The sequence below is a fragment of the Pan paniscus genome, chromosome 23 (assembly GCF_029289425.2).
Source record: "Pan paniscus chromosome 23, NHGRI_mPanPan1-v2.0_pri, whole genome shotgun sequence".
In the NCBI taxonomy this organism is placed as follows: Eukaryota; Metazoa; Chordata; class Mammalia; order Primates; family Hominidae; genus Pan; species Pan paniscus.
In genome coordinates this window covers 47,786,408-47,812,189 of record NC_085927.1, presented here as the reverse complement: position 1 = coordinate 47,812,189, position 25,782 = coordinate 47,786,408, and the positions used below count along the sequence as shown (strand labels likewise).

The window sequence follows — 25,782 nt, the reverse complement described above, 5'->3', positions numbered from 1 at the left end:
GAAATCACTTCCGGGAGGCAGGACAGAGCGGGGAAAGTGCGCATGCGCTGACTGGTGTGTGCGCGTTTCTATAGTAGCCAGAGGCGCTAGCTGCCAGCTCCAGCAGCCCAGGTCGCGCAGTATTTCTGCGTGGCACCGGTGCGGATGCGGCTGTAAAGCAGTGGTCACCGCCTCCGGGAGCCCACTTCTATGTGGAGAGGGGAGCACCCAGAGAGGGTCTTAGGGTGAAATTTCAATTTTGGCATATCACTCAGTGGGTACTGTTGTGACCATGGCTGTGTTAACACTCCCTCCCGAGGAGACTTCCCTGCCACAGGCGCTGGGTCAGAATGAGGACTGTGTGTGTGTATCTGTGTGTCTGGATGGGAGGTTTGGGCACTGTCGCAATATTAACTGGCGGCATCATTCTCTGGCTCGATCCCCGCTTCCAGACTTCTGGGGGTGTTGGGCGTCGGGGAACAGAGATTAGGGACAGGAGACAGGGGGTGTGTCATTGCGTCTTTCCCTCCTCAGAGTCCTCCCATGGCTTCACAGAAGCAGATGGAGGTAGTGACCAAAGGAACTGGGTTCCGGCGCCGCCCCAAGACCACCACTTACACCCCGGGGACCTGCGAGCTGCTCAGAGGTCAGTGCGTTAAAGCAGCGATCCCAGCCTTTTTGGCACCAGGGACCGGTTTCGTGGAAGACAATTTTTCCACTGACGGAGGTGTGGGGAATGGTTTCGGGATGAAACTGTTCCACCTCAGATCATCAGGTATTAGATTCTCATAAGGAGCGTGCAACCTAGATCCCTCGCGTGCGCAGTTCACAATAGGGTTCGCGCTCCTATGAGAATCTAAGGCCGTCACTGACCTGAAAGGAGGCGGTGAGGCTCGCTAGCCTGCCGCTCACCTCCTGCTGTGCGGCCCGGTTCCTAACAGGCCAGGGACTGGTACCAGTCCACGGACGGGGGGTTGGGGACCCCTGAGTTAAAGGATGAGAGAAGAATGGTGGTAGTTACCCTCTGTAACTCAGTTCCCCCATACCTGACCTATGGCTTAGCACTATTTTCCTTTACAGATAAGGAGCCTGGGGTTCAGAAAGCTTCAAAATTCTACTGCATATGCCTTAGTTGGGGGCGGGGCGGGGCGGGGCGGGGGGGAGGGGAAGGTTCAAGGTGCTACACCTTGCCAAAAGTCAAAGAACTAAAATTTTTAGAGTAGTTAACTCCTATGCATCCTTTAGATCACACTTTCAACTTTCCCGAGGAAGACTTCTGCTCCTCACCACCACAGTAGGATCAACTGTTATGCGCCCTCACACATTTTCCTTCACTGGGCTTAGCACAAGCTGTAGTCAGTTATTTGGTGTCCCATCTATCCCTCCAGATCATGAATTTCATCAGGCAGGAACCGTGCCTGTTTCGGCTCACAATTGTAGCTCCAGCCCCTGAAACATGATGAACAAGTGTTCATGTGTTCTTTTACTCAACAACTTTTTTGTTTTTTTCCAACAACAGCATTTTTAAGTCTACCATGTGCCTTAGACTCTGTTTTAGGTGCTGGGGATACAGCAGTGAAAGAAAATGAGGTGGCTCAAGCCGGTAATCCCAGCACTTTGGGAGGCCAAGGTGGGCAGATCACCTGAGGTTAGGAGTTCACGACCAGCCTGACCAACATGGAGAAACCCAGTCTCTACTAAAAGTACAAAATTAGCCGGGCGTGGTGGCGCATGTCTGTAATCCCAGCTACTCGGGAGGCTGAGGCAGGAGAATTCCTTGAACCCAGGAGGTGGAGATTGCAGTGAGCTGAGGTCGCGCCACTGCACTCCAGCCTGGGCAACAAGATGGAAGCTCCATCTCAAAAAAAAAAAAAGAGAAAGAGGAAAAAATATTTAACAGAGGGCAGAAATTTTATTAAACCAGCAAAAATTCTTATCATACAGCTAATATAGAAGGATAACAATAAAATAAAATATATAGAATTTTAGGTGGTCGTAAGTGCTATAGAAAAAACAAAGCAGGAAAGATAGAGAAGGCATGCTCAGTGCAGAATGGGGCTAGGATGTAGGGTTTTAAATTTCAGTAGGGTGTCAGGTGAAGGCATCCGCTTGCAGCCCAAGAGACCTCATAGAATGCTTTGTCGTGCAGTGATGATGAAGGAATCCAAACTGACGAACATCCAGCAGCGCCACATCATGGACATCATGAAAAGTAAGGGGCAGTCCACAGAGGCTTCCTGGACAGAGGGATCTGGGGCCACACTTTTAATGCTTCTCCATGTTAAGGGAGAGAGGACCTCATATAAAAAAAACAAAGACAGCCGGGCACGTGGCTCATGCCTGTAATTCCAACACTGGGAGGCTGAGGTGGGAGGATGGCTTAAGCCCAGGAGTTCAAGACCAGCCCGGGCAACACCACAAGCCACAAGACCTCATCTCCACAAAACCTTTTTTTTTTTTTTTTGAGACAGAGTCTCACTCTGTCGCCCAGGCTGGAGTGCAGTGGCGCAATCTCGGCTCACTGCAACTTCTGCCTCCCGGGTTCATGCCATTCTCCTGCCTCAGCCTCCCAAGTAGCTGAGACTATAGGTGCCCACCACCACGCCTGGCTAATTTTTTGTATTTTTAGTAGAGATGGCGTTTCATCATGTTAGCCAGGATGGTCTCGATCTCCTGACCTCATGATCCGCCCACCTCGGCCTCCCAAAGTGCTGGGACTACAGGAGTGAGCCACCACGCCTGGCCAACTTTTTTGTTTTGTTTTGTTTTGAGATGAGTCTCTCTCTCTGTCGCCCAGGCTGGAGTGCAGTGGCATGATCTCGGCTCACTACAACCTCCGCCTCCTGGGTTCAGGCAATTCTCCTGCCTCAGCATCCTGACTAGCTAGGATTACAGGCGTGCGCCACCATGCCCAGCTTAATTTTTGTATTTTTAGTAGAGACTGGGTTTCACTATGTTGGCCAGGCTGGTCTCGAACTCCTGACCTCGTGATCTGCCCGCCTCGGCCTCCCAAAGTGCTGGGATTCCAGGCATGAGCCACTGCACCCAGCCCCCAAAATTTTTTAAAATTAGCCAGGTGTGGTGGTGCCAACCTGTAGTCCCAGCTACTCAGGAGGTTGAGGTGGGAGGATCACTTGACCCTGGGAGGTCAAGGCTGCAATGAGCTGTGATTGCACCACTGCACTCCAGCCTGGGCGACCGAGTGGAGCCTAATCTCAAAATAATTAAAATTAAATTAAATTAAATTAAAATAAAAACAGGTCAGGCCGGGTGTGGGAGCTCACACCTGTAATCCCAGCACTTTGGGAGGCTGAGGCGGGCAGATCACCTGAGGTCAAGAGTTCAAGACCAGCCTGGCCAACATGGTAAAACCCTGTCTCTACGCCAATACGAAAATTAGCTGGGCATGATGGTGGATGCCTGTAATACCAGCTACTCAGGAGGCTGAGGCAGGAAAATCACTTGAACCCAGCAGGCAGAGGGTGCAGTGAGCCGAGACCATACCACTGCACTCCAGCGTGGGTGGCAGAGCAAGACATCGTCTCAAAAACAAAAAATAAAAAATAAAAAAAAACAGGTCAGCTGTGGTGGCTTATACCTATAATCCTATCACTTTGGGAGGCTAAGGCAGGAGGATTGCTTGAGCCCAAGAGTTCAAGACCAGCCTGGCAAAACACATACATACTGAGGTGTACCTGTAGTCCCAGCTACTCAGGAAGCTGAGGCAGGAGAATCACATGAGCCCAGGAGTTCAAGGCCAGCCTGGGCAACACAGTGAAACCTCTCTCTACAGCAAAATTTTTGGGTGTGTGACCAAAAAAATTAATACTTCTGACCGCTCGCTCCTGGGGAATTGACCTTGTAAAGGCTGGACGGGCAGAAAAAGTAGACAGGCACCCAGATCAAAACAGTGGATGAGCCAGGTGCGGTGGCTCATGCCTGTAATCCCAGCACATTCAGAGGCCGAGACAGGCAGATCACCCAAAGTCAGGAGTTCAAGACCACCCTGGCCAACATGGTGAAACTCCATCCCTACTAAAAATACAAAAATTAGCCAGGTGTGGTGACCCGGGCCTGTAGTCCCAGCTACTTGGGAAGCTGAAGCGGGAGAATAGCTTGAACCCAGGAGGCAGAGGTTGCAGTGAGCTGAGATCACACCATTGCACTCTAGCCTGGGTGACAAGAACAAAACTCTGTCTCAAAAAAAAAAAAAAACAAAAAAACAAAAAATTAGCCAGGCGTGGTGGCACATACCATAATCCCAGCTACTCAGGAGACTGAGGCACAAGAATTGCTTGTACCCAGGAGGTGTAGGTTGCAGAGAGCCAAGATCATGCCACTGCACTCCAGCCTGGGCAACAGAGGGAGACTCTGTCTCAAACAAACAAACAAAAAACAATGGATGGGACCTGCTCTAAGCTGGGCTTTATGGCAGTTGAGAGGTGGGGTCAACTGACCAGACAGGTGACACACTTGGATCGCCTGGGGGAGAAGCCCCAGGGATGGCCAAGCGGGGGGATGGACAGCGGGAGGGATAGGTACCTGCTATCATCCAAACTGTCCCTGCTTGTCCATGCACCACACAGAAAGTTTTAGGAACCCATCCATAGAAATTAAAGCATCAGTACAAAGATGTGATGTACAAGAATGTTTATTGCAGCATTGTTTGAAGTAGTAAAAAACAAACCTAGAAATAACCTAAATTTCTGAAACAAGGAGGTGAGCTGAATAAATAATGTATCCATTCTAAGGATACTAGTATATAGCTATAAAAAATAAGTTATATATAAATGGATTGATCTGGACAGATATCCATGAAAAAATGTTAAGTGAAAAGAGTCTGTTATTTTAATATATTACAGTATGATCCAGTGTTTGAAAGAATCTTATATGCACATATATCTTTGAACATGTTTGTATAAGCATCAAAAAGGAAGGAGACCACCAAACTGTTACCATTATCACTCATTCATTATAGAGGGGTGGGACTGGAAGGAAGAAGAGAAGACTCCTTGTACTGTTTGACTTGTTTTGTTTTGTTTTGTTTTGTTTTTTGAGACAGAGTCTCACTCTGTTGCCCAGGCTGGAGTGCAGTGGCTCAATCTCAGCTCACTGCAACCTCCACCTCCTGGGTTCAAGCGATTCTCCTGTCTCAGCCTTCCCAGTAGCTAGGATTACAGGCCTGCATCACCACGCCCAGCTAATTTTTGTTTTTTGGGGTTTTTTTTGAGACAGTCTTGCTCAGTCACCCAGGCTGGAATGCAGTGGTGCAATCTTGGCTCACTGCAACCTCCACCTCCTGGGTTCAAGTGATTCTCCCGCCTCAGCCTCCCAAGTAGCTAGGATTACAGGCACCCGTCATAATGCCTGGCTAATTTTTTTGTTTTTCTTTAGACATGGGGTTTCACCATGTTGGCCAGGCTGATCTCAAACTCCTGACCTCCAGTGATCTGCCCACCTCAGCCTCCCAAAGTGTTGGGATTACAGGCGTGAGCCACTGCACCTGGCCTTTTGACTTCTTTTAACAGGTAGGTATTACCTTTATTTTTATTCTATTAATTTTTTTTTGAGACGAAGTCTCGCTCTGTCGCCCAGGCTGGAGTGCAGTGGTGCAATCTCAGCTCACTGCAAGTCCCGCCTCCCGGGTTCATGCCATTCTCCGGCCTCAGCCTCCCGAGCAGTAGGGACTATAGGCACCCGCCACCACGCCCAGCTAATTTTTTGTATTTTTAGTACAGATAGGGTTACACCGTGTTAGCCAGGGTGGTCTCGAATTCCTGACCTCAAGTGATTACCCATCTCGGCCTCCCAAAGTGCTGGGATTACAGGCGTGAGCCACCATGCCCGGCCAACTTTTATTTTTAAAAAGTGGCCAGGTGCAATAGCTCATGCCTATAATCCTAGCACTTTGGGAGGCCGAGGTGGGTGGATCACTTGAGGTCAGGAGTCCAAGACCAGCCTGGCCAACATGGCCTGTCTCTACTAAAAATACAAAAATTAGCCAAGCATGGTGGCGCATGCCTGTAATCCCAGTTACTTGGGAGACTGAGGCAGGAGAATCGCTTGAACCTAAGAGGCAGAGGTTGCAGTAAGCCGAGATCGTGCCACTGCACTCCAGCCTGAGTGACAGAGCAAGACTCAGACTCAAAAAAAAAAAAAAAAAAAAAAAAAAAGCCATGTGGGTCCTCCCACCCCAACTCTTCGTTCCCCAGGAGGAGATGCTTTGCCCCTACAGTGCAGCCCAACATCCAGCCAGAGAGTCTTACCTTCCAAGCAAATAGCCTCGCCCATCTACCTGCCTCCCATCCTCGCAGCCCGTCCCCACCTCCGGCCTGCCAACATGTGTCAAGCCAATGGGGCCTACAGCCGGGAGCAGTTCAAGCCTCAAGCCACCAGTAAGTGAGGGTCTCAGCTAGGGCCTTTCTCCATCTCCCTGGGGGAGGACAAGGGAGAGGGACACAAGCAGCCCACAGGGAAGGTGGGAAGGTAGCTAATCAAATCCCCATGCACTTTGTACCAATGCTCTTGAGCCTCAGCACATGTTGGCTTAGGAATATTCAGGGCGCAGAGGAAACCAGTCAGATGGTCCTTTTTTTTATTTTTCCAGAACTCAGGATTAACTGAAATCTACCACTTCCTGATGATAGGGGCTATCAGGGCTCAATGCCACAGCCTAACCTCTCCCTGCAGCCCCTATACATAAGTTGCCACTACAGGCATCGCCGAGGCCCCAGGTTCCTGAGCTTTCTTAGCCTTGCTCTGCTAAGTTTTGACAAAACTTTTTTTTTTTTTTTTTTTTTTTTTTAAAGACAGAGCCTTACTCTGTGCCCAGGTTGGAGTGCAGTGGTGCTATCTCGGCTCACTGTAACCTCCGCCTCCCGGGTTCAAGCAATTCTCATGTGTCAGCCTCCTGAGTAGCTGGGATTACAAGTGTCCACCACCATGTCCAGTTAATTTTTTTAGTAGAGATGGGGTTTCACCATGTTGGCCAGGCTGGTCTTGAACTCCTGGCCTCAAGTGATCCGCCCACCCTGGCCTCCCAAAGTGTTGGGATTACAGGCACAAACCACCGCTCCCGGCCTTTTTTTTTTTTTTTTGAGACAGTGTCGCTCTCATTCTGTCACCCATTCTGTAATACAGTGGCATGATCATAGCTCACTGCAGCCAGAACTCCTGAGCTCAAGCAATCCTCCTGCCTCAGCCTCCAGAATAGCTGGGACCACAGGTGTTCCCCACACCCAGCTTTTTTTGAGACGGAGTCTCGCACTGTCACCCAGGCTGGAGTACAGTGGCATGATCTCGGCTCACTGCAACCTCCACCTCCTGGGTTCAGGCAATTCTCATGCCTCAGCCTCCCAAGTAGCTAGGATTACAGGCACCCATCACCATGCCCTGCCCAGCTAATTTTTTTTTTTTGAGACGGAGTCTGGCTCTGTCGCCCAGGCTGGAGTGCAGTGGCGCCAACTCGGCTCACTGCAAGCTCCACCTCCCAGGTTCACGCCATTCTCCTGCCTCAGCCTCCCGAGTAGCTGGGACTACAGGCACCTGCCATCACGCCGGGCTAATTTTTTTGTATTTTTAGTAGAGGTGGGGTCTCACCATGTTAGCCAGGATGGTCTTGATCTCCTGACCTCGTGATCCGCCCACCTCGGCCTCCCAAAGTGCTGGGATTACAGGCATGAGCTACCGCGCCCGGCCCATGCCCAGCTAATTTTTTGTATTTTTAGTAGAGATGGGGTTTCACCACGTTGGCTGGGCTGGTCTCGAACTCCTGACCTCGTGATTTGCCCGCCTCAGCCTCCCAAAGTGCTAGGATTACAGGTGTGAGCCACCGTGCCTGGACTTTTTTTTTTTTTTTTTTAGAGATAGGATATTGGTCAGGCGTGATGGCTCATGCCTGTAATTCCAGCACTTTGGGAGGCCGAGGCTGGCAGATCGTTTGAGCTCATGTGTTTGAGACCAGCCTGGGCAACATGGCAAAACTCCATCTCTACTAAAAAAAAAAAAAATACAAAAATTAGCTGGGCACGATGACGTCCACCTGTAGTCCCAGCTACTCGGGAGGCTGAGGTGGGAGGATGACTTGAGCCCGAGAGGTTGCAGTGAGCCGAAATTGTATCACTGCACTCCAGTCTGGGCGACAGAGTCAGACCTTGTCTCAAAAAAAAAAAAAAAGAAAGAAAAAAAGAGATGAGGGTCTCACTACATCCATTAGGCTGGTCTTGAACTCCTGGTCCTAAGCAATCTTCCCACCTCAGCCTCCCAAAGTGTTGGAATTACAGACCATACCCAAACTCTTTTCTTGGTTCTTTCCACCTCTTCCTGCCTCTCTTGACAGTACAGTATTGCTCAGGAGAACCCAGGGTAGCAGCAGGTGTACGGAAGCCCTGTCTGCATGACCAGGCACCCTGCAGCAAGCACGTGCACTTGGGAACACAGACCATGAATAAGGGCACCCTTTACAGCCTAACTAGGCCATTTCTTTTTGGCCCTACAGGGGATCTGGAGAAGGAGAAACAAAGACTCCAAAATATCTTTGCCACGGGGAAGGACCTGGAGGAACGGAAAAGAAAGGCCCCTCCTGCACGACAGAAGGCTCCAGCCCCTGAGCTAGACCGATTTGAAGAGCGTAAGACTCCGATGGACCAGTCATGCTGGGGGTGGGGGTAATGTGAGGAGGGGGCCCAGAATTGGATGGAGCAGTCAGGGGATCCCTGAGGGCCAAGGGCCAACAAGTGAGAAACACTATTTATTTATTTATTTATTTTGAGACAGTCTTGCTCTTATTGCCCAGGCTAGAGTGCAGTGGCGTGATCTGGGCTCACTGTAGCCTCCACTTCCCAGGTTCAAGCAATCCCTCCTGCCTCAGCCACCTGAGTAGCTGGGATTACCAGCGCCCGCCACCATGCCTGGCTAATTTTTGTATTTTTAGTAGACACGGGGTTTCACCATGTTGGTCAGGCTGGTCTCGAACTCCTGACCTCGTGATCCACCTGCCTTGGCCTCCCAAAGTGCTGGGATTATAGGCGTGAGCCACCGCGCCCGGCCTAGAAACACTATTTGACAAGAGAACCACTTCCTCTCCTCAAGAGAGGCAACCCGCTGCCTGCATCCCTCACGGGAACCTGACAGCCCTCTCCTCTGTCCAGTGGTGAAGGAAATCCAGGAGAGGAAAGAATTCCTGGCTGACATGGAGGCCCTGGGACAGGGCAAACAGTACCGAGGAATCATCCTTGCTGAAATCTCCCAGGTAAGAGAAACAACCGGGGAAGTGGGGAGGGGAAGGGCCCAGCGCCAAGTGCGAATGGAAATACAGGGCCTGCTGTGGCAGGGGTCAGCGGTCAGGCTCTAGCTCACTGCTGTGACAGCTCCTCAGGTTCCTAGCCCTGATACACCTGCTTTCCCTGATGCCCTTTGCAGAAACTCCGGGAAATGGAAGACATTGACCACAGAAGGAGTGAGGAACTTAGGAAGGGTCTTGCCACCACTTAATCTGTCTCCAGAGACGGGCAGGGTAGCCCAAGCTCGACCACTGGAGTCCACTCCTCTGCCAGGCAGGGCCATCCTCAGGCCAGCCCATCCTACCAGCCTTCTGCCACGTCAGATGGTGGCATAGCACTGCCCTGCAGTACCCCAAGGCATACTCAGCAGCCTAGCCCCTGCCCCGGAATGCAGATGGAGCCTCTGAGACTCACAGCCCCGTCCGCAGAGAAGCAAAGCCCGAGCATCCCTACTAGGACATGCGTCTAAAGGTATCCATTGGGCCTGCTTCCCACCACCTCTGATCTGTGGCCTGCTCATTTAGTTTTCTGAATTCAGGAATGAATATGATTCCTTTCTTCCTGTTTTAGGATTTACTTATTTGATTTCTTACCGCCTTAGGCAAGTATTCAACCACAATGATTAACTGGCCAGTCATTACAAGCACCATTTTGTTTTCAGAGGGATAAGCTTATTTGTTCAAGGCGTTAGACTTTGTCAAGCCCAGATGGTTTCTAGCTACCTGTTTGCATATTTCAAGTGGCAACGGGAACCAACCTCTTGGGCACCCCATGGCTGGCTGCTGTGGCGGGTGCTGAATTCCACTCTGTTAATGATCTCAATAAACCTCTGCAACGGTTCATTATCCCTCTGTGAAAACTAAGTCTCAACAAGATACCACAACCAAGGGCATTTACCTGGCAAGCAGTGCATTCAGGATTAAAAGTTGGCTTTAGCTTTATGTCTTTCCACTATACCCATGGCCACAGAAAGAAACATGAAAAGGTGGGAGCGACCTAGAGCCCTGGCCTGGGAGTTCCAATCCCTGCATGTGCCGCATGACCTTTCTTGGGCAAAACCCACCAGCTCCGTGCTCGTGCATCTGCGAGGCCCTGCTGGGAAGGAGTCACCTGACACCTTGTCCTGTACACAGCACATCTGTCCCCCTCCCCTCTGGCTCCTGACACCCACGATCCCTGCCTTCTCCGGTATTCTGTCATTTGCCTGTCCCAGTAAATCACCAAAATATTTTGGAAATATCAACCTTGTCTCGGGCACCTGGAGGGAGTCCCATAATCCCATCAGGTCACATGACCCAAGTTTCGGTTTGCAGAATAAAACGGCCCTGTAAATGGTAGGCCCTAATCAAGGGCCGGCTCAGGGACATCCCATGGAAAGCCTCTGTGTCCACACACCCTCAAGAACCTGAGGGCAGAGGGTGCAATCTAATGGGAACAGTTGTCCTCGACCTTGAAGGCCCCATCATGTGGTCAGGAGGCAGCAAACCAGAGAACCCCCCAGGACAAATCCAGTCCACCCTGGACACACAGTATCAGCCAACCCTTGATTGAAATTCAGGCTAGTGGCCGGGCGTGGTGGCTCACGCCTGTAATCCCAGCACTTTGGGAGGCCAAGGTGGGTGGATCACAAGGTCAGGAGATCGAGACCATCCTGGTTAACACGGTGAAACCCTGTCTCTACTAAAAATACAAAAAATTAGCCAGGCGTCGTAGCATGCGCCTGTAGTCCCAGCTGCTCAGGAGGCCGAGGCAGGAGGATGGCGTGAACCCAGGAGGCGGAGCTTGCAGTGAGCTGAGATTGCGCCACTGCACTCCAGCCTGGGCGACAGAGCGAGACTCTGTCTCAAAAAAAAAAAAAAAAATTCAGGCTAGCTTTCAGCATTTACAAATTACACACACATAAAATCTGGATTTCTAGCTTCTTATGACAAAGGATCTGGCAACACCGGGCCCACATTCAGCCCCACAGGCCACAGGTGACTTGACTTGCCTCCAGTTCACCCCTGCCCCTGCCAGCTTTGTCTCCTGACACCGAAACAGCCCGTCAGAGCTGTCACTCGGGTTCATGCGTGTTACCTGTCTGGCCCTGGAAAGGCCCTGGAGTTGGTGGTGCCAGCTCCAGGTCAACAGGCATGTTTAGAAGGAGCCTGCCAGGGGCTGCATGGCCGAGGAGCCACCTCTCCCTGCAGAGGAAAGGGATCCTGCCCAGTGGCAGGCAGTGAGGGCAGAGATCCCTCTTGGAGGATGGCCCCAACATGGCCTCTGGGCGACCAGAGATGTTCAGCCACCAGGTGTGGCAGAGGCAGGTGGGAAGGCAAACAAGGCTGCCGCTGTGGCCCGAGGCTGCAGGGCACTGGCAGTTGAGGTTGTCTGTTTATTGGTGAGGAAACTCCTCGAGAGTTAATACAGTGTGATCTTTTCCCAGAGGTGTGTAGAGGGAAGGGGGCCTAGAGGCATCCCAGAGATAGCTTATAGCAACAGTGCTTTGACCAAGAGCTGCTGGGCACATTTCCTGCAGAAAAGGTGGCGGTCCCCATCACTCCTCCTCTCCCATAGCCATCCCAGAGGGGTGAGTGGCCATCAGGCCTTCGGTGGGAGGGAGTCAGGGAGAGAACAGACAACAGAGCAGACAGACCAGTGATGACCATGGGCGGGAGCGAGCCTCTTCCCTGGACCGGGGTGGCAGAGGAAAGCCTAAATGAGGGGTCAGACTATAAACGTTAGGGAACCGAGATGAGCACCTGCTTCAAGTGCACCCTTCCTACCTGACAACCAGGCACCAGAACTGCAGCCTGGGACAGCACTGGGAGCAGCTAACAGAGCACCCACCTGCCCCAGCATGGCCGTCGCAGCCCTGGTCCTGGCAAGGGAGGCTCCCTGTGGAGTAAGGGGAGACGAGGGAAGCCGCTCCTGGAACTGTGAGGGAGAGAGGGATGGATTTGCCCGTCAGGCCCATTCACGTCTGACAGTACAGGCCACTCAGTCATAAACTCAAACTTAACTGAAGACTTCAGAAACAGAGTTCCTGAGTGAGGGAAACTGAGATCCAGGGGCACCTGCACAGGACAGGAAGACAGAGACTCAGAGCCAGGGATGGGGCAGGAAGAAGCCAGTGTGGCCCAGCGCCACTTGCTGGCCTGCCTGGAAGAGCAGAACCCTGGAGGCGGAGACCCAGCCCAGAGCTCATGGCAGGGGCTGGGCAGGGTGAGGGGCGGAAGTGCTCAGCAGGCGCCCCTCCCCGGACCCTGGGACCCTATTTGCCCCTTGGGTCTGTCACAGCATCCGCAGTCATCAGAATCAGGTTGGGCAGGGCTGAATCACCGCTGCCTGGGGCTCGGAGAAGAAACAAGAGATTCTTTGGCCCAGAGCAGTCAGAGGTCCCTGAGGAGGAAGAGGCCATCACCCAGAGGATCCCTCCCCTTAGTCATCTTCCTCCTGACTGATCTGAGGGGAGCAGGGCGCCCCCTTCAAACAGAGCACAGCCCAGGAGCTGCTCCAGGAGGGGGCAATCCCCAACTGGCTTCTCGTGCTGTTAGCTCTTGTCTCTGGGGGACTTGCTCTTGGCATCACGTTTGTTTCCTAGCAGTTTCAACATCTTCATGGTCTTGAACTTCCCCTTCTTCTTGCCCTCAGGTTCAGCCTCCCTCTGGAACTCTGCAGCACAGAGAGGGGAGCACTTAATAAAGTGGAGAAGAGGGGTACATCCAGGGCAGGCTAGACCCAGTGACACAGGCCTGGACATGGGCAGCAGGGCTCAGCCAGCCCCACCACTTCCTGTGTGGAGCCTGGGAGGGACAAGACACTCACCTTTCCCAGCCTCTGTCTCTTCACCTAGAGGATGGGGCCCATCCTCCCCCTCCCCACCTCCAGTGTTTGGGGAAAGATCAAGATGGTCAGCACATGTAAGAGCTCTGCTGAATCCGGGAATTCTTTTTTTTTTTGAGACTGAGTCGCTTTGTCGCCCAGGCTGGAGTGCAATGACGCGATCTTGGCCCACTGCAACCTCCGCCTCCTGGGTTCAGGCGATTCTCCTGCCTCAGCCTCCCGAGTAGCTGGGACTACAGGCGGGTGCCACCACGCCCCGGCTAATTTTTGTATTTTTAGTAGAGATGGGGTTTCACTGTTAGCCAGGATGCTCTCGATCTCCTGACCTCGTGATCCCCCCCGCCTCAGCCTCCCAAACTGCTAGGATTACAGGCATGAGCCACCGCACTCGGCCTAGAATCCAGGAATTCTGAAGCATGGCATCCATTTATCTTTTTCTTTTTCTTTTTTTTTGAGACAGAGTCTCTGTCGCCCAGGCTGGAGTGCAATGGCGCGGTCTCAGCTCACTGCAAACTCTGCCTCCTGGTTCAAGAAATTCTCCGCCTTAGCCTCCCAAGTAGCTGAGATTACAGAAGTGTGCCACCACACCCAGCTAATTTTTGTATTTTTAGTAGAGACGGGGTTACACCATGTTGGGCCAGGCTGATCTCAAACTTCTGACCTCAGGCGATGAGCCCGCCTCAGCCTCCTAAAGTGCTGGGATTACAGGCGTGAGCCACCGTGCCTGGCCCCACTTATCTTTTTTTTTTTTTTTTTTTTTTTGAGACGGAGACTTGCGCTGTCGCCCAGGCTGGAATGCAGTGGCACGATCTCGGCTCACTGCAACCTCTGCCACCTGGGTTCAGGCGATTCTTCTGCCTCAGCCTCCCAAGTAGCTGGGATTACATGCAAGCGCCGCCATGCGCGGCTAATTTTTGTATTTTTAGTAGAGACAGGGTTTCACCATGCTGGCCAGGCTGGTCTCGAACACCTGACCTCGTGATCTGCCGGCCTCGGCCTCCCAAAGTGCTGGCATTACAGGCGTGAGCCACCGCGCCTGGCCCCCATTTATCTTTAAAAGGCTGGATTCACCCAGGCTGGTGCCCACAGCTCTGTTACTTACAACACAAATGCTGTCAGAGCAAGAGAAACCTTCAAAATCATCTGTCTGAGCCCCTAATTTTATAGACAAGGAAAATGTAGGCCTTTGAAATTGACTAATACCAACTGAGCCCTTTGTAGGGCCAGGGCCCTCAGCTAAGTTTTACACATTATCTCAGTAATCCCAGCACACACCTGTGAGGAGGTGCCATTTTCACCCGCATTCTGCAGATATGAAGAATGAGACCAGAGTGGTAAAGTGGCCGGCTCAAAGTCACCCAGCTCATAAGTGCCAGAGCTGGGACTAGAACTCAAGTAGTCTGACTTGGCCTGAGTCAAGACCTAACCACAAGGCCACAAAGTGAGGTACTGGTAAAACCAAGACCAAAACCCAAATCCTGGCCAGGAACACTGGCTCACGCCTATAATCCCAGCATTTTGGGAGGCCGAGGTGGGCAGATCGCTTGAGGCCAGGAGTTCGAGACCAGCCTGGTCAACATGATGAAACCCCGTTTCTACTAAAAATACAAAAAAATTAGCCAGGGCCGGGCGCAGTGGCTCACACCTATAATCCCAGCACTTTGGCAGGCCGAGGCGAGCGGATCACTTGAGGTCAGGAGTTCAAGACTAGCCTGGCCAACATGGCGAAACCCCATCTCTACTAAAAGTACAAAAATTAGCCGGGTGTGGTGGCAGCTAATCCCAGCTACTGAGGAAGCTGAAGCAGAATTGCTTGAACTTGGGAGGCGGAGGTTGAGTGAGCTGAGATCGTACCACTGCACTCCAGCCTGGGTGACAAAAGCAAGACTCTGTCTCAAAAAAAAAAAAAAAAATTAGCTGGGTGTGGTGGCACGCGCCTGTAGTCCCAGCAACTCAGGAGGCTGAGACAGGAGAATTGCTTGAAACTAGGAGGCAGAGATTGCAGTGAGCCAAAATCACACCACTGCACTCCAGCCTGAACAACAGAGTGGGACTCTGTCTCAAAAAAAAAAAAAAAAAAAAAAAAAAATTCTTTGACTTACAGTCCAGTACTTTTTTTTTTTTTTTTTGAGACAGAGTCTCGCTCTGTCACCCAGGCTGGAGTGCAATGGCGTGATCTCGGCTCACTGCAAACTCCACCTCCCGGGTTCACACCATTCTCCTGCCCCAGCCTCCCGAGTAGCTGGGACTACAAGCTCCCGCCACCACGCCCAACTAATTTCTTGTATTAGTAGAGACGGGGTTTCACCGTGTTAGCCCTGATGGTCTCGATCTCCTGTCCAGTACTCTTTTAACTGTTTCAAGCACCACTTGGTCCCCAGGAAGCACTGCTGTTTGGGCCCACGGACTCCAACAAAACCAGCTGCAGATCTCAAGGGGGAATGCACAGCTGAGGGCAAATCCACCCTGGGAAGATGCCTCCCATATACCACAGTCGTCTCTGTAGGCATCAGGGCATCCCACGGCTACCCTCCAAGCCTAAGCCACAGCCTTCCTGGCTGTATGCTGGCCTCTCTTGCTACACACAGCCCTCTCTGCACAACAGAGGCTGCGGAGTTTGTGCACAGCCATCCTGGTAGTGCCCACTCCAACCCTCCCTTCAACCAGTCCCTCCCTTCCAGCCCCAATGCCGAAGTTCAAGGGCTCACCAGCCTCATCCCCAGCAAGGGCCTCACCTTTCTTCTTGATCATGGCTTCCAACATCTTGTCCTCCTCTTCCTCCCTGAAATAAGTAGCAGCAGTTAAGCTGGGCGTGGTGGCTCACACCTGTAATCCCAGCACTTTGGGAGGCCAAGGTGGGTGGATCACCTGAAGTCAGGAGTTCGAGATCAGCCTAGCCAACATGGTGAAACCCCGTCTCTACTAAAAATACAAAAAGTAGCTGGGTGTGGTGGCTCATGCCTGTAATCCCAGCTACTCGGGAGGCAGAGGTAGGAGAATCGCTTGAACCTGGGAGACAGAGGTTGTAGTGAGCTGAGGTTATGCCATTGCACTCCAGCCTGGGCAACAAGAGTGAAACGCTGTCTCAAAAAAAAAAAAAAAAAAAAAAGCAGCGGCAGCTGAGAGTCCTACGGGAGGAAGGAGCAGATGCCCTCTCTGTCCACACAGGGCTGAGCAACGGTGCACTGGGATCGCTGGTAGGAGGGCAGGGCTGGCCTGGCCTGAGGCGTGGACTGTGTCTTTGGCTCTCCAGGGAGCTGCCCCACCCATGAGGCCCAGAGCCTGACCTGCTCTGGCCCTGCCCCCAGGACCCCCCACCCCTGGCCATGTCACCTCTGCCGGTCCTCATCCAGGCAGTTGATGATAGCGTTGCGCTGCTCAATGAGGGTCACAAGCTCCTGCATCAGCACCTTCTCCCGGGCCCGGTCCTCCTCCGTCCAGTCCTTTTCTGCCCAGGGAGAAAAGTTAGGGGGCATGAGTGGTAGGAAAGCCCTCTTCCTCCCCAGGCCACCAGGTGCCACTGCCTAAGTGCGGCAGGCCAGCCCCATGCTAAATACCATGCAAGAAACTAAGAGCGCAGAAAGGAAGGGCCCCGATAGGTGGGGCTTACAAGTTCTTTTTTTTTTCTTTTTTTTGAGACGGAGTCTCACTCTGTCGCCCAGGCTGGAGTGCAGTGGCGTGATCTTGGCTCACTGCAGGCTCCGCCTCCCGGGTTCACGCCATTCTCCTGCCTCAGCCTCCCGAGTAGCTGGGACTACAGGCGCCTGCCACCACGCCCGGCTAATTTTTTATATTTTTAGTAGAGACAGGGTTTCACCATGTTGGCCAGGATGGTCTCGATCTCCTGACCTCGTGATCCACCCGTCTCGGCCTCCCAAAGTGCTGGGATTACAGGCGTGAGCCACCGCGCCCGGCCAGGGCCTACAAGTTCTTAGGGAAAAGAAGCTTGTGACAGAAGAGACCAAGGACACCAGGCTGCCTACCAAAGAGCCCTGCAAGGGGCCCCAGCAGGGCCAGCACAGCACCTGCTGCAAGAACAGGGCAGCACCAAGGGTCTCATGCTCATGTTCATTCATCCATTCAACAAATGTTCACTAGGTGGCTTCTGGCGGGAGGCAAGATTCAGGAGGGACAGAGTGGGGCAGGGGCGAGGAGACAACAGGGAACCCCAGGGCTCCTCCAGCAGGAGAAGCAACACAACCCAAGTGACATACTGGGACATTTATCCAAGGCTGTGGAGGAAGGTAGACTAGAGGGGATGATGGGGGCAGGGAGCCCAGCAGGAGGCTCCCCTGAAGCTGGGCACACCTGCTGCCCCTCCTGCCTCCTTTCCTCTCAAGGCCCCAGCCAACCCACAGGACCACCCCCAGGGGCCCACTGGGGCCCTAGTATTTCCCCCTCCCCCAGCCTGCAGGCTGCAGGGATGAGTGCCCACACTTGGCCTTCCCTCCACAACATCTACCGCCACAGGCTTCCCTGACTTCAAATAAATATCCTAGGCCAGGCCCGGTGGCTCACGCCTGTAATCCCAGCACTTTGGGAGGCCGAGGCAGGTGGATCACCAGAGGTCAGGAGTTCGAGACCAGCCTGGCCAAATGGTGAAACCTCGTCTCTACTAAAAATACAAAAATTAGCAGGGTGTGGTGGCACACACCTGAAATCCCAGCTACTAGGGAGGCTGAGGCAGGAGAATTGCTTGAACCTGGGAGGTGGAGGTTGCAGTGAGCTCAGATCATACCACTGCACTCCAGCCTGGGCAACAGAGCAAGACTCTGTCTCAAAAAAAAAAAAAAAAAAAAAAAAGTAAATATCCTTAGCCAAGCATGGTGGTGGGCGCCTGTAATCCCAGCTACTGGGGAGGCTGAGGCAGGAAAATCGCTTGAACCTGGGAGGCGGAGGTTGCAGTGAGCTGAGTTCACGCCATTGCACTTCAGCCTGGATGTCACAGTGACACTCCATCTCAAAAAAATAATAGGCCGGGTGCCGTGGCTCACGACTGTAATCCCAGCACTTTGGGAGGCCGAGGTGGGTGGATCACGAGGTCAGGAGATCAAGACCATCCTGGCTAACATGATGAAACCTTGTCTCTACTAAAAATACAAAAAATTAGCCGGGTGTGGTGGCGGGCGCCTGTAGTCCCAGCTACATGGGAGGCTGAGGCAGGAGAATGGCGTAAACCTGGGAGGCGGAGCGTGCAGTAAGCCAAGATCGTGCCACTGCACTCCAGCCTAGGCAACAGAGCGAGACTCCAACTCAAAAAAATAAAATAAAATAAAATAATAATAATAACAAATCGGGCCAGGGCTCGGCACAGTGGCTCACGCCTGTAATCCTAGCACTTTGGGAGGCGGAGGTGGGCGGATCACGAGGTCAGGAGATCGAGACCATCCTGGCTAACATGGTGAAACCCGTCTCTACTAAAAATACAAACAATTAGCCGGGCGGGGTGGCGGGCGCCTGTAGTCCCAGCTACTAGGGAGGCTGAGGCAGGAGAATGGTGTCAACCTGGGGAGGCGGAGCTTGCAGTGAGCCGAGATTGTGCCACTGCCCTCCAGCCTGGGCAACAGAGTGAGACTCCATCTCAAAAAATAAATAAATAAATAAATAAAATTAAATAAATAAATAAATAAATAGGGCCAGGCGCAGTGGCTCATGCCTGTAATCCCAGCACTTTGGGAGGCCAAGGTGGGTGGATCACAAGGTCAGGAGATCGAGACCATCCTGGCTAACATGGTGAAACCTGGTCTCTACTAAAAACACAAAAAATTAGCCGGGCGTGGTGGCAGGCGCCTGTAGTCCCAGTTACTTGGGAGGCTCAGGCAGGAAAATGGCGTGAACCCGGGAGGCAGAGCTTGCAGTGAGCCGAGATCGCGCCACTGCACTCCAGCCTGGGCGACAGAGTGAGACTCTGTCTCAAAAAAATAATAATAATATTAAATAAATAAATACCCCCCCCCAAAATAAATAAATAAATATCCTGAAGCCCCCTCAGCCACTGCCCCTTTCCCCTATGGCCTCACCTTGCCAAAATTGAGGAGCAGGTGGCCCAACCTGGTTCTGGGGACAGAGCAGGGCCTCCAAATCACCACCCAAGTTTGAATCCCACTTTGCCATTTCCCATATCTGGGGCCTGGGTAAGTTATGTCCCCAGTCTACACGTGGGGAAACTGAGACTCAGGGACATGAAATCTTTGACCAGTGTCACACAGTGAAGGTGGAGCTGGTATTTGAACCTGGCAGCCTGATGCCCCCAAGCAATGGCCCTCATGGTGTACTGTACTCGGGGCCTCATACACCAGCTTCACCTTCCAAAAGCAACATCCGGGACAGGCTGACAAGCCCGGGACGCACAGCCACCACACGGGGGCTGGAAAAGCCACAGTAAGCCCTGGGGCCGGGCTAGCCAGGGAGGCAGAGGAGCCGTGCCCGCTCTGGCCACAGGGCGCCGCTGTGGCTCTGAGTGGTGGCCACGCCCCAGCCTCCTGCAGAGTTGGGAGTGACTCACACAAGGCAGTGGAAGCCTGGGACATTCTGTGGCTTCCCCTGGGACGCTCCAGCCTCCCAAATTCCCCAGTCAGTAGACAGTTCCCCTGCCACCATCCCCACAGTCTGGAGGGGCTGTGTGTGCAGGGACAGCCCCAGATCAGAGACATGGATGGAAGCCCAGCCCCGTCACCAACAGCCAAGTCCCTTGACCTCTCTGGCCCTCCACTTCCCATTTGTCAAGATGGCCCTTGCCCAGGGCTGGCACCATGCCTGAGCCATAAGAAAGTGGTCAAAAGCTTTGGCTCCCAACTCTGGAATCTCCATAGTCCTGGGGTCTCTGCCTGCAGCTGCGGTTCACTGCATTCCACGGTCACAGGGCGTGTGAGGAGCCCTCCTCACCAAACCCCAACTCAGCCACATGGTAACCATCAGCCATCAGCCCTTCAGAGGGTACAGAGTCCACGTCCACTGTCTCCTGGTCCCAAGAACACCCGAGGACGTGGGGACCTTCATTCCCATCTTACACTTGAAGCCACTGAGGCTCAGTGAGGCTAAGAATCCTGCCCAAGGTCACACAGCAAGTTAGTGGCAGAAGAAGGAACAGTCTGACCCACGCACAAAACAGGCTGGGCTGGTCCTGGGCCTGATCTTCATTCACTGAGAGCCTGTCATCCCTGGTCCCCCGGACGTCCACACCCTACACTGTCTGTGCGGTTCCTTCTCCTACCACAGCCCCAGCCAGCTTACTGCCTGTTACAGTCTCTCCCATCCTTGGGGGTGACCCAGACAGCCCTGCCCCACACCTCCTCCTCTGGCCCTGTCCCCAGTCTGCCTGTGCATCCTACTGGGGTTTTGTCCGCCCGCTCCCCCACTCCTCCGTGTCACCAGGCCCCAGGGCAGGTGCCAGGGGAGTGCCAGTGGCTGCACTCACCTGGCTTATTGAGGAGGCACCGGAGCTCATACTCGACATCAGCCTGGCGCTGCTCCAGGTTCTGCTGCTTGAAGCTAGGGGTGGGAATAAGGTGACTCTTAACAATTCTGCCCAAGCCCCGGCTGCCCTGCCCTGCGCTGTTACTGATGAGGGAAGAGGGTAAGGGTTCTCCATTCTAAGCTCTACAGATTCCAGGGAGGGATGCCCCAGGCGGGGGGACTCACACATAGATGAGCTCGGACTCTCGCCGCACCAGTAGGTGCTTCTCGTGGATGAGCTTGAACCAGTCCACCAGCATGTCATCCTCACGGCCCTCTGGAAGCCAGATACCCACTGAGGCCAGGGCTGGCTGCCATGCCTGGCTCAGTTCCCCGGGGAATAGAGGCTCCTGCCCCCAGCCCCACCCAGCAGGCCCTCCCAGCCGCTCCCGCACCATTCAGGCCGCCACGCAGCTTCTCTTCCAGCAGCACCCCACGGTGCTCCAGGGCATCCAGCCGGCGCTCAATGGTATCCATCTCTCCATGGATGTCCTCCTCAGGGATGTACTGGTCAGCCTGGACCTGCCCAACAGTGCCTGGTCACCTGACGGCCAGCCGAGCCCTCCCCTGCCTGGTTGCTGCCAGGAGCCTTGCCCTCTTCTCTGGCCAGCATTGGCCACTGGTGGCTCCAGGGCCCGGGCCCTGTCCCCCACCCCAGCATGGTAAGAAGGCAGGGTCCCAGTGGGGAAGGGGCCGGTGTGGGGACAGCCACAACCCTGCATGCCACTGGTCCCAGCACCAACAGACACTCCAGAAGGTGGCATGACTCCCTGCCCTTCACGGAAACGCCTCCTCTCTGCCACTCCAGAAAGGGTATCACAATGTCAGTGAGAGTGACCTTATTACAGAGATAAACTTGAGAACACTCTAATCAGCTTAAGTAGCAGTGTTATCATGAGTGCTTGATACTTGAACTTGTTAGTAACAAATTAAACGCACCACCCACTGCTTTTGGTGGTGAAGGGCTGATCTGCTCCAAATCCCTCCAGGCTGCAAGCTAGACCTTCCAGTTGGGCCGCCAAGAGTGCTCTCTTGAGCATCTGAGGCCCGCTGCCTAGCCAGCCAGCCTCCTTAGAGTCCCAGGGGAAGCCTGCAGCTGCAGAGTGGGGGTTGCCAGCCCAGGCCAGCCTGGTCTCGGGGGGCTCCCAGCTGGTACCTTGCGTTTGATGAGTGGAAAGCCGTGTCCAGGGGCAGGTGGCCTCACTGGCTTGGATCCCTTGGTGGCCTTCTTTGTGGCTGGGGACGCTGCAGGTGATGGCTTCCGGTTAAAAGGATTCTCCTTGCAGGAGGACTAAAGGGAAGGAGACATGACAGAGGGTGAGCCTGGGAAGAGGGCACGTGAGACCCCAGCAGCCTCATATTTGGGAACATGGAAAGCAGGCCAGCACTCCAGGGCCAGCAGGACCCAGGCAAAGAGACAGTCTCCTTGAATTCCGTCTCTGATGCACTCAGTCATTCAATAAACATTTCCATTTCCAGAGCTCTTCCCGTGTGTCAGTTACTGCACTGGATACTTTTTACACTTTTTGGAGACAGTCTCACTCTGTCACCAGGCTGGTGTGCAGCTGTGGCATAACCACGGCTGCACTGCAGCCTCAGCCTCCTGGGGCTCAAGCAATCCTCCCAGCTCAGCCTCTCGAGAAGCTGGGACTACAGGCTTGCACCACCACGCCTGGCTAATTTTTTGTATTTACTTTTTTTTTTTTTGTAAAGACAGGTTCTCACTTTGTTGCCCAGGCTGGTCTCAAACTCCTGGGCTCAAGTGATCCTCCTGCCTTGGCCTTCCAAAGTGCTGGGATTACCACACCTGGCCTTTTTATACATTCTTGTTTAATTCTCCCAACCACCCTGCCAAGTGGATATTACAATGACCATTTCACAGCTGAGTAAACTCAAGTTCAGAGAGGTTAAGTCATTTGCTCACGGCCACATACTTCCCATGAGCCCAAGCTGGGATGAGAATCTGTCTGTTTCAGGGCCTGGGCAGCCATCTAGCATTGAGGGGTAGTGGTTAGAACCTTGCCCATGTGGCAGGCAGTGCCCTACTGTGCCCCACTGGTGGGGGTGCCTGGCTGTGCTAGCCTCAAAGAGGGCAGGGGTTTCCCTAGAAGCACAGAATGGCATTGGGTTTAGGGCAAGACAGAGCTATGGTAGTTCATTCAGGCCTCATAACCACCCTCTCCCCGCTGGGGACTCTGAGGCTCAGAGAGGTGAAGTTCCTCACCCAGGGTCACCCAGCCAGGAAGTGTTTGACCAGCAGATGGAGTCAGAGGGTACCTCCCTCCCTGCCAGAGAAAGATCTCATCCTCTGCTGCACAGCCCAGTACCCACACACCCAGAGCCCAGGCTCTGCATCCTTCCGTGCCTCTGGGGAGACCCCCGCCCTCTCTGAGGCCAGCACAGGCCGGGCAGCCCCACCGCCAGGGCACGGCAAGGCCCTGCCCACCACACGGGCAACGTCACTATTTCCCAACCACTCTTCCCAGCTCATTGGAAACAGACGTCACTGCGAGCCCCTTACAGAGGCCTCACCTGAGACCTGGGATGCTCCAAGAAGCACTGACCCAGCTTTCCCTCGGCAGCTGCGGAGCAGGTGGAGGCCTGTGCCAGCCCAGGGAGAGAGGCTCTCGGGGTGGGAGCTGCTCTGGGGTTTCTGAAGCAGGGAGGGTGCTGGGGCCCAGGTCTGGGCACAGCAAGGAGCCAGGGCTTGGCTCCCACAGGGCAGCACCCACCCAATGACCCAGGGTGGCACCCCAAGGCCCCCACTGCCTCTGAAAGTCTCCCCTGATCCTGGGGTGACAGTGGGACAGGGGTTCCCCACAAGCAAGTGCACCCGGGGTTCTGCCCCCTCCCTCTAACACACCCAGAGGGGCCAGCAGAGCCAAGCAGCCCAAAGCCCCTGAGCCCCTCAAAGGTTTTCAGCCTTTTCTCAGCCCCAAAACTTCAGACCAATATTCACGCAGCCCAGGACACGAAACACGAGAATCCGAAGGTGACCCACCCCCGTGCCCTCCACCACCAAGGAACCAGGGGGTCTTTCGAGCACTCAGGACACTTGGTGCCGCCAGCCCCTCACCATCTGTGGGAGCCCGAGGCCCAGAGGAGGATGGGGCCTGCTCAAGGACACACAGCAGGTGGGAGGCAGAGCCAGAATCAATGCCCAAGAGGCTCTTGCCGGGACCAGGGAAGGTTCAACGATGCCTGAGGCACATGGGCAGGGTCAGGCTACAACTTCAGCTGCCCCACAAAGGCTGTCCTGCCACCCTCTACCTGGGGCCAGATGAGCCTTGGGAGCTCAGAGGCCTGCAGAGCGTTGGGCCATCCAAAGGCGCTGTGGCTGCAAGAGAGGGCCCTCATGAACTGGGTGCCCAGAGGAAAGTACTGAGCCCAGGCAATCCCCAGGTTCTCAGTATGGGGCTGAGAAATAGGTGAGCCCACAGCACACAGCATACCTGGAACAGGAGCAGCCTGGATGGGTGCCCAGCCAGAACCTCCCCACACCCATGTCACCTGAGAAAAGACAGAGCCCAGCAAGGGAGCAGGAGGACAGGATAGGGCCACGTCTGCTCTCCTCGGTAAACACCCCTCATGGCACACAACAGAAGCACCCAAGAAAGCTGTGTGTCCTGGGTCCTTCTGCCTGTTGGGGGCTGACCCCCTGCCCACTACAAACTCCACACACAGCAGCATGTACATTATAGCACCTCCCCCTGACCTGGCTGGGAGCACCTTGGGGACAGGGACCACTATGTCCACATGACCTGTGGAGCCCAGGCAGCCATGCACATGGGAGGCATTCAGAGACCCCAGCTCCCCTATTCCATGGCAGGGAGACCCAGGTCTCTGCAGAAGGGAGTGAATCCCTCCCCTCTGTGCTCTACTCTAGGTCACCTTCCAAAATGCCCATTATGCCTACCTCCCTGAGCAGATCGTGAGCCCCTGGAGGCCAAAGACAGGGTCTTTTTTTTTTTCTGAGACAGAGTCTCATTCTGTTGCCCAGGCTGTGGGCCATCTCAGCTCACTACAACCTCCACCTCCCAGGTTCAAGCAATTCTCCTACCTCAGCCTCCCGAGTAGCCAGGATTACAGGCGCCTGCCACCACACCTGGCTAATTTTTGTATTTTTAGTAGAGATGGGGTTTCACCATGTTGGCCAGGCTGGTCTCAAACTCCTATCCTCAAGTGACCTGCCTGCCTCAGCCTCCAAAGTGCTGGGATTACAGGTGTGAGCCACCATGCCCAGCCAGGATAGGGTTTTAATACAACTCTGCCCAGGGTCTGGCATCAGTAGAGCCTGAGTGAATGGAAGAGCGGACAGACAATACGGGATGACTGGTGGCTGGTGAGTGGAACCCAAATAGGCAAGTGGAGGGGATGGGAGGCAAACAGGGGCCCTGATACATAAAACCTGGGAGGCTATGTTTGTGGACAGGTGGATAGATAGGTGGGAGCTCTGGCAGATGGATGGAAGCATGGACAGACGGGTTTGTGCCTCATTGGACAGAGTGGGTAATGGGTAGATAGACTGGCCAAGGCCACTCAGGAAGTCAGAGGCCAGTAAAGATAGAAAAGGCCCTAGACAGCCGGGGGCAGTGGCTCACGCCTGTAATCGCAGCACTTTGGGAGGCCAAGGCGGGTGGATCGTGAGGTCAGGAGATCGAGACCATCTTGGCTAACACGGTGAAACCCCGTCTCTACTAAAAATACAAAAAATTAGCTGGGCATGGTGGCGGGCGCCTGTAGTCCCAGCTACTCGGGAGGCTGAGACAGGAGAATGGTGTGAACCTGGGAGGCGGAGCTTGCAGAGAGCCGAGATCACACCACTGCACTCCAGGCTGGGTGATAGAGCGAGACTCCATCTCAAAAAAAATAAAAAAGAAGGCCAAGCGTGGTGGTTCATGCCTGTAATCCCAGCACTTTGGGAGGCTGAGGCAGGCGGATCACGAGGTCAGGAGATCGAGACCATCCTGGCTAACGGGGTGAAAACCCCACTCTACTAAAAATACAAAAAATTAGCCGGGCGTGGTGGTGGGCGCCTGTAGTACCAGCTACTTGGGGGCTCAGGCAGGAGAATGGCGTGAACCCAGGAGGCAGAGCTTGCAGTGAGCCAAAATCGCGCCACTGCACTCCAGCCTGGGTGACAGAGAGAGACTCCATCTCAAAAAAATTAAGAAAAGGCCCTGGACATTTCTGCCCTGAGACCAGACCCGCATCCACTAGAGAGGATGTCACTTTTAGTGAG

The 25,782-nt window shown here is 53.8% G+C and overlaps 2 protein-coding genes across 9 annotated transcripts in view; one reads left to right on the top strand and one right to left on the bottom strand.

The window, feature by feature from the left end:
• Window positions 1–11: 11 nt before the first annotated feature.
• Window positions 12–25,782, top strand: C23H22orf23 (chromosome 23 C22orf23 homolog). 6 transcript variants are annotated; one of them, XM_034948671.3, is made up of 7 exons: window positions 12–224; window positions 514–625; window positions 2,129–2,191; window positions 6,192–6,374; window positions 8,477–8,608; window positions 9,129–9,229; window positions 9,400–10,630. In XM_034948671.3, the coding sequence occupies exons 2-7, from the start codon at window positions 523–525 to the stop codon at window positions 9,469–9,471; spliced, it is 654 nt and encodes a 217-aa protein (XP_034804562.2). In that variant the 5' UTR covers window positions 12–224; window positions 514–522; the 3' UTR covers window positions 9,472–10,630. The 6 variants fall into 6 exon arrangements, with proteins under 6 accessions (XP_034804562.2, XP_054961674.2, XP_034804565.1 ...); XM_055105699.2 differs by having other exon boundaries at window positions 25–224; window positions 6,294–6,374; window positions 9,400–10,494; XM_034948674.3 differs by lacking the exon at window positions 9,400–10,630 and adding an exon at window positions 21,827–25,782 and having other exon boundaries at window positions 30–224.
• The window catches only part of MICALL1 (MICAL like 1), a 42,776-nt gene continuing 21,608 nt past the window's right edge, over window positions 4,615–25,782 (bottom strand). For 2 of the 3 annotated variants that reach the window (XM_034948662.4, XM_008975064.5), the window contains exons 10-16: window positions 21,697–21,831; window positions 20,936–21,062; window positions 20,727–20,817; window positions 20,503–20,576; window positions 16,419–16,533; window positions 15,821–15,867; window positions 4,615–12,914 (exon numbers count right to left, since the gene is read on the bottom strand). In XM_034948662.4, the coding sequence (XP_034804553.2) occupies window positions 12,793–12,914; window positions 15,821–15,867; window positions 16,419–16,533; window positions 20,503–20,576; window positions 20,727–20,817; window positions 20,936–21,062; window positions 21,697–21,831 (711 nt within the window). In that variant the 3' untranslated portion in view covers window positions 4,615–12,792. The remainder of the gene's footprint in view (window positions 12,915–15,820; window positions 15,868–16,418; window positions 16,534–20,502; window positions 20,577–20,726; window positions 20,818–20,935; window positions 21,063–21,696; window positions 21,832–25,782) is intronic. The other variant, XM_034948663.3, reaches the window with a different exon arrangement.

Coding starts and splice junctions, on each gene's coding strand:
- C23H22orf23 (XM_055105696.2), top strand. CDS start 523: ATGGCTTCACAGAAGCAGATGGAGGTAGTGACCAAAGGAACTGGGTTC. Junction 626..2,128: donor GACCTGCGAGCTGCTCAGAG/GTCAGTGCGTTA, acceptor TTTGTCGTGCAG/TGATGATGAAGGAATCCAAA. Junction 8,609..9,128: donor GCTAGACCGATTTGAAGAGC/GTAAGACTCCGA, acceptor TCCTCTGTCCAG/TGGTGAAGGAAATCCAGGAG.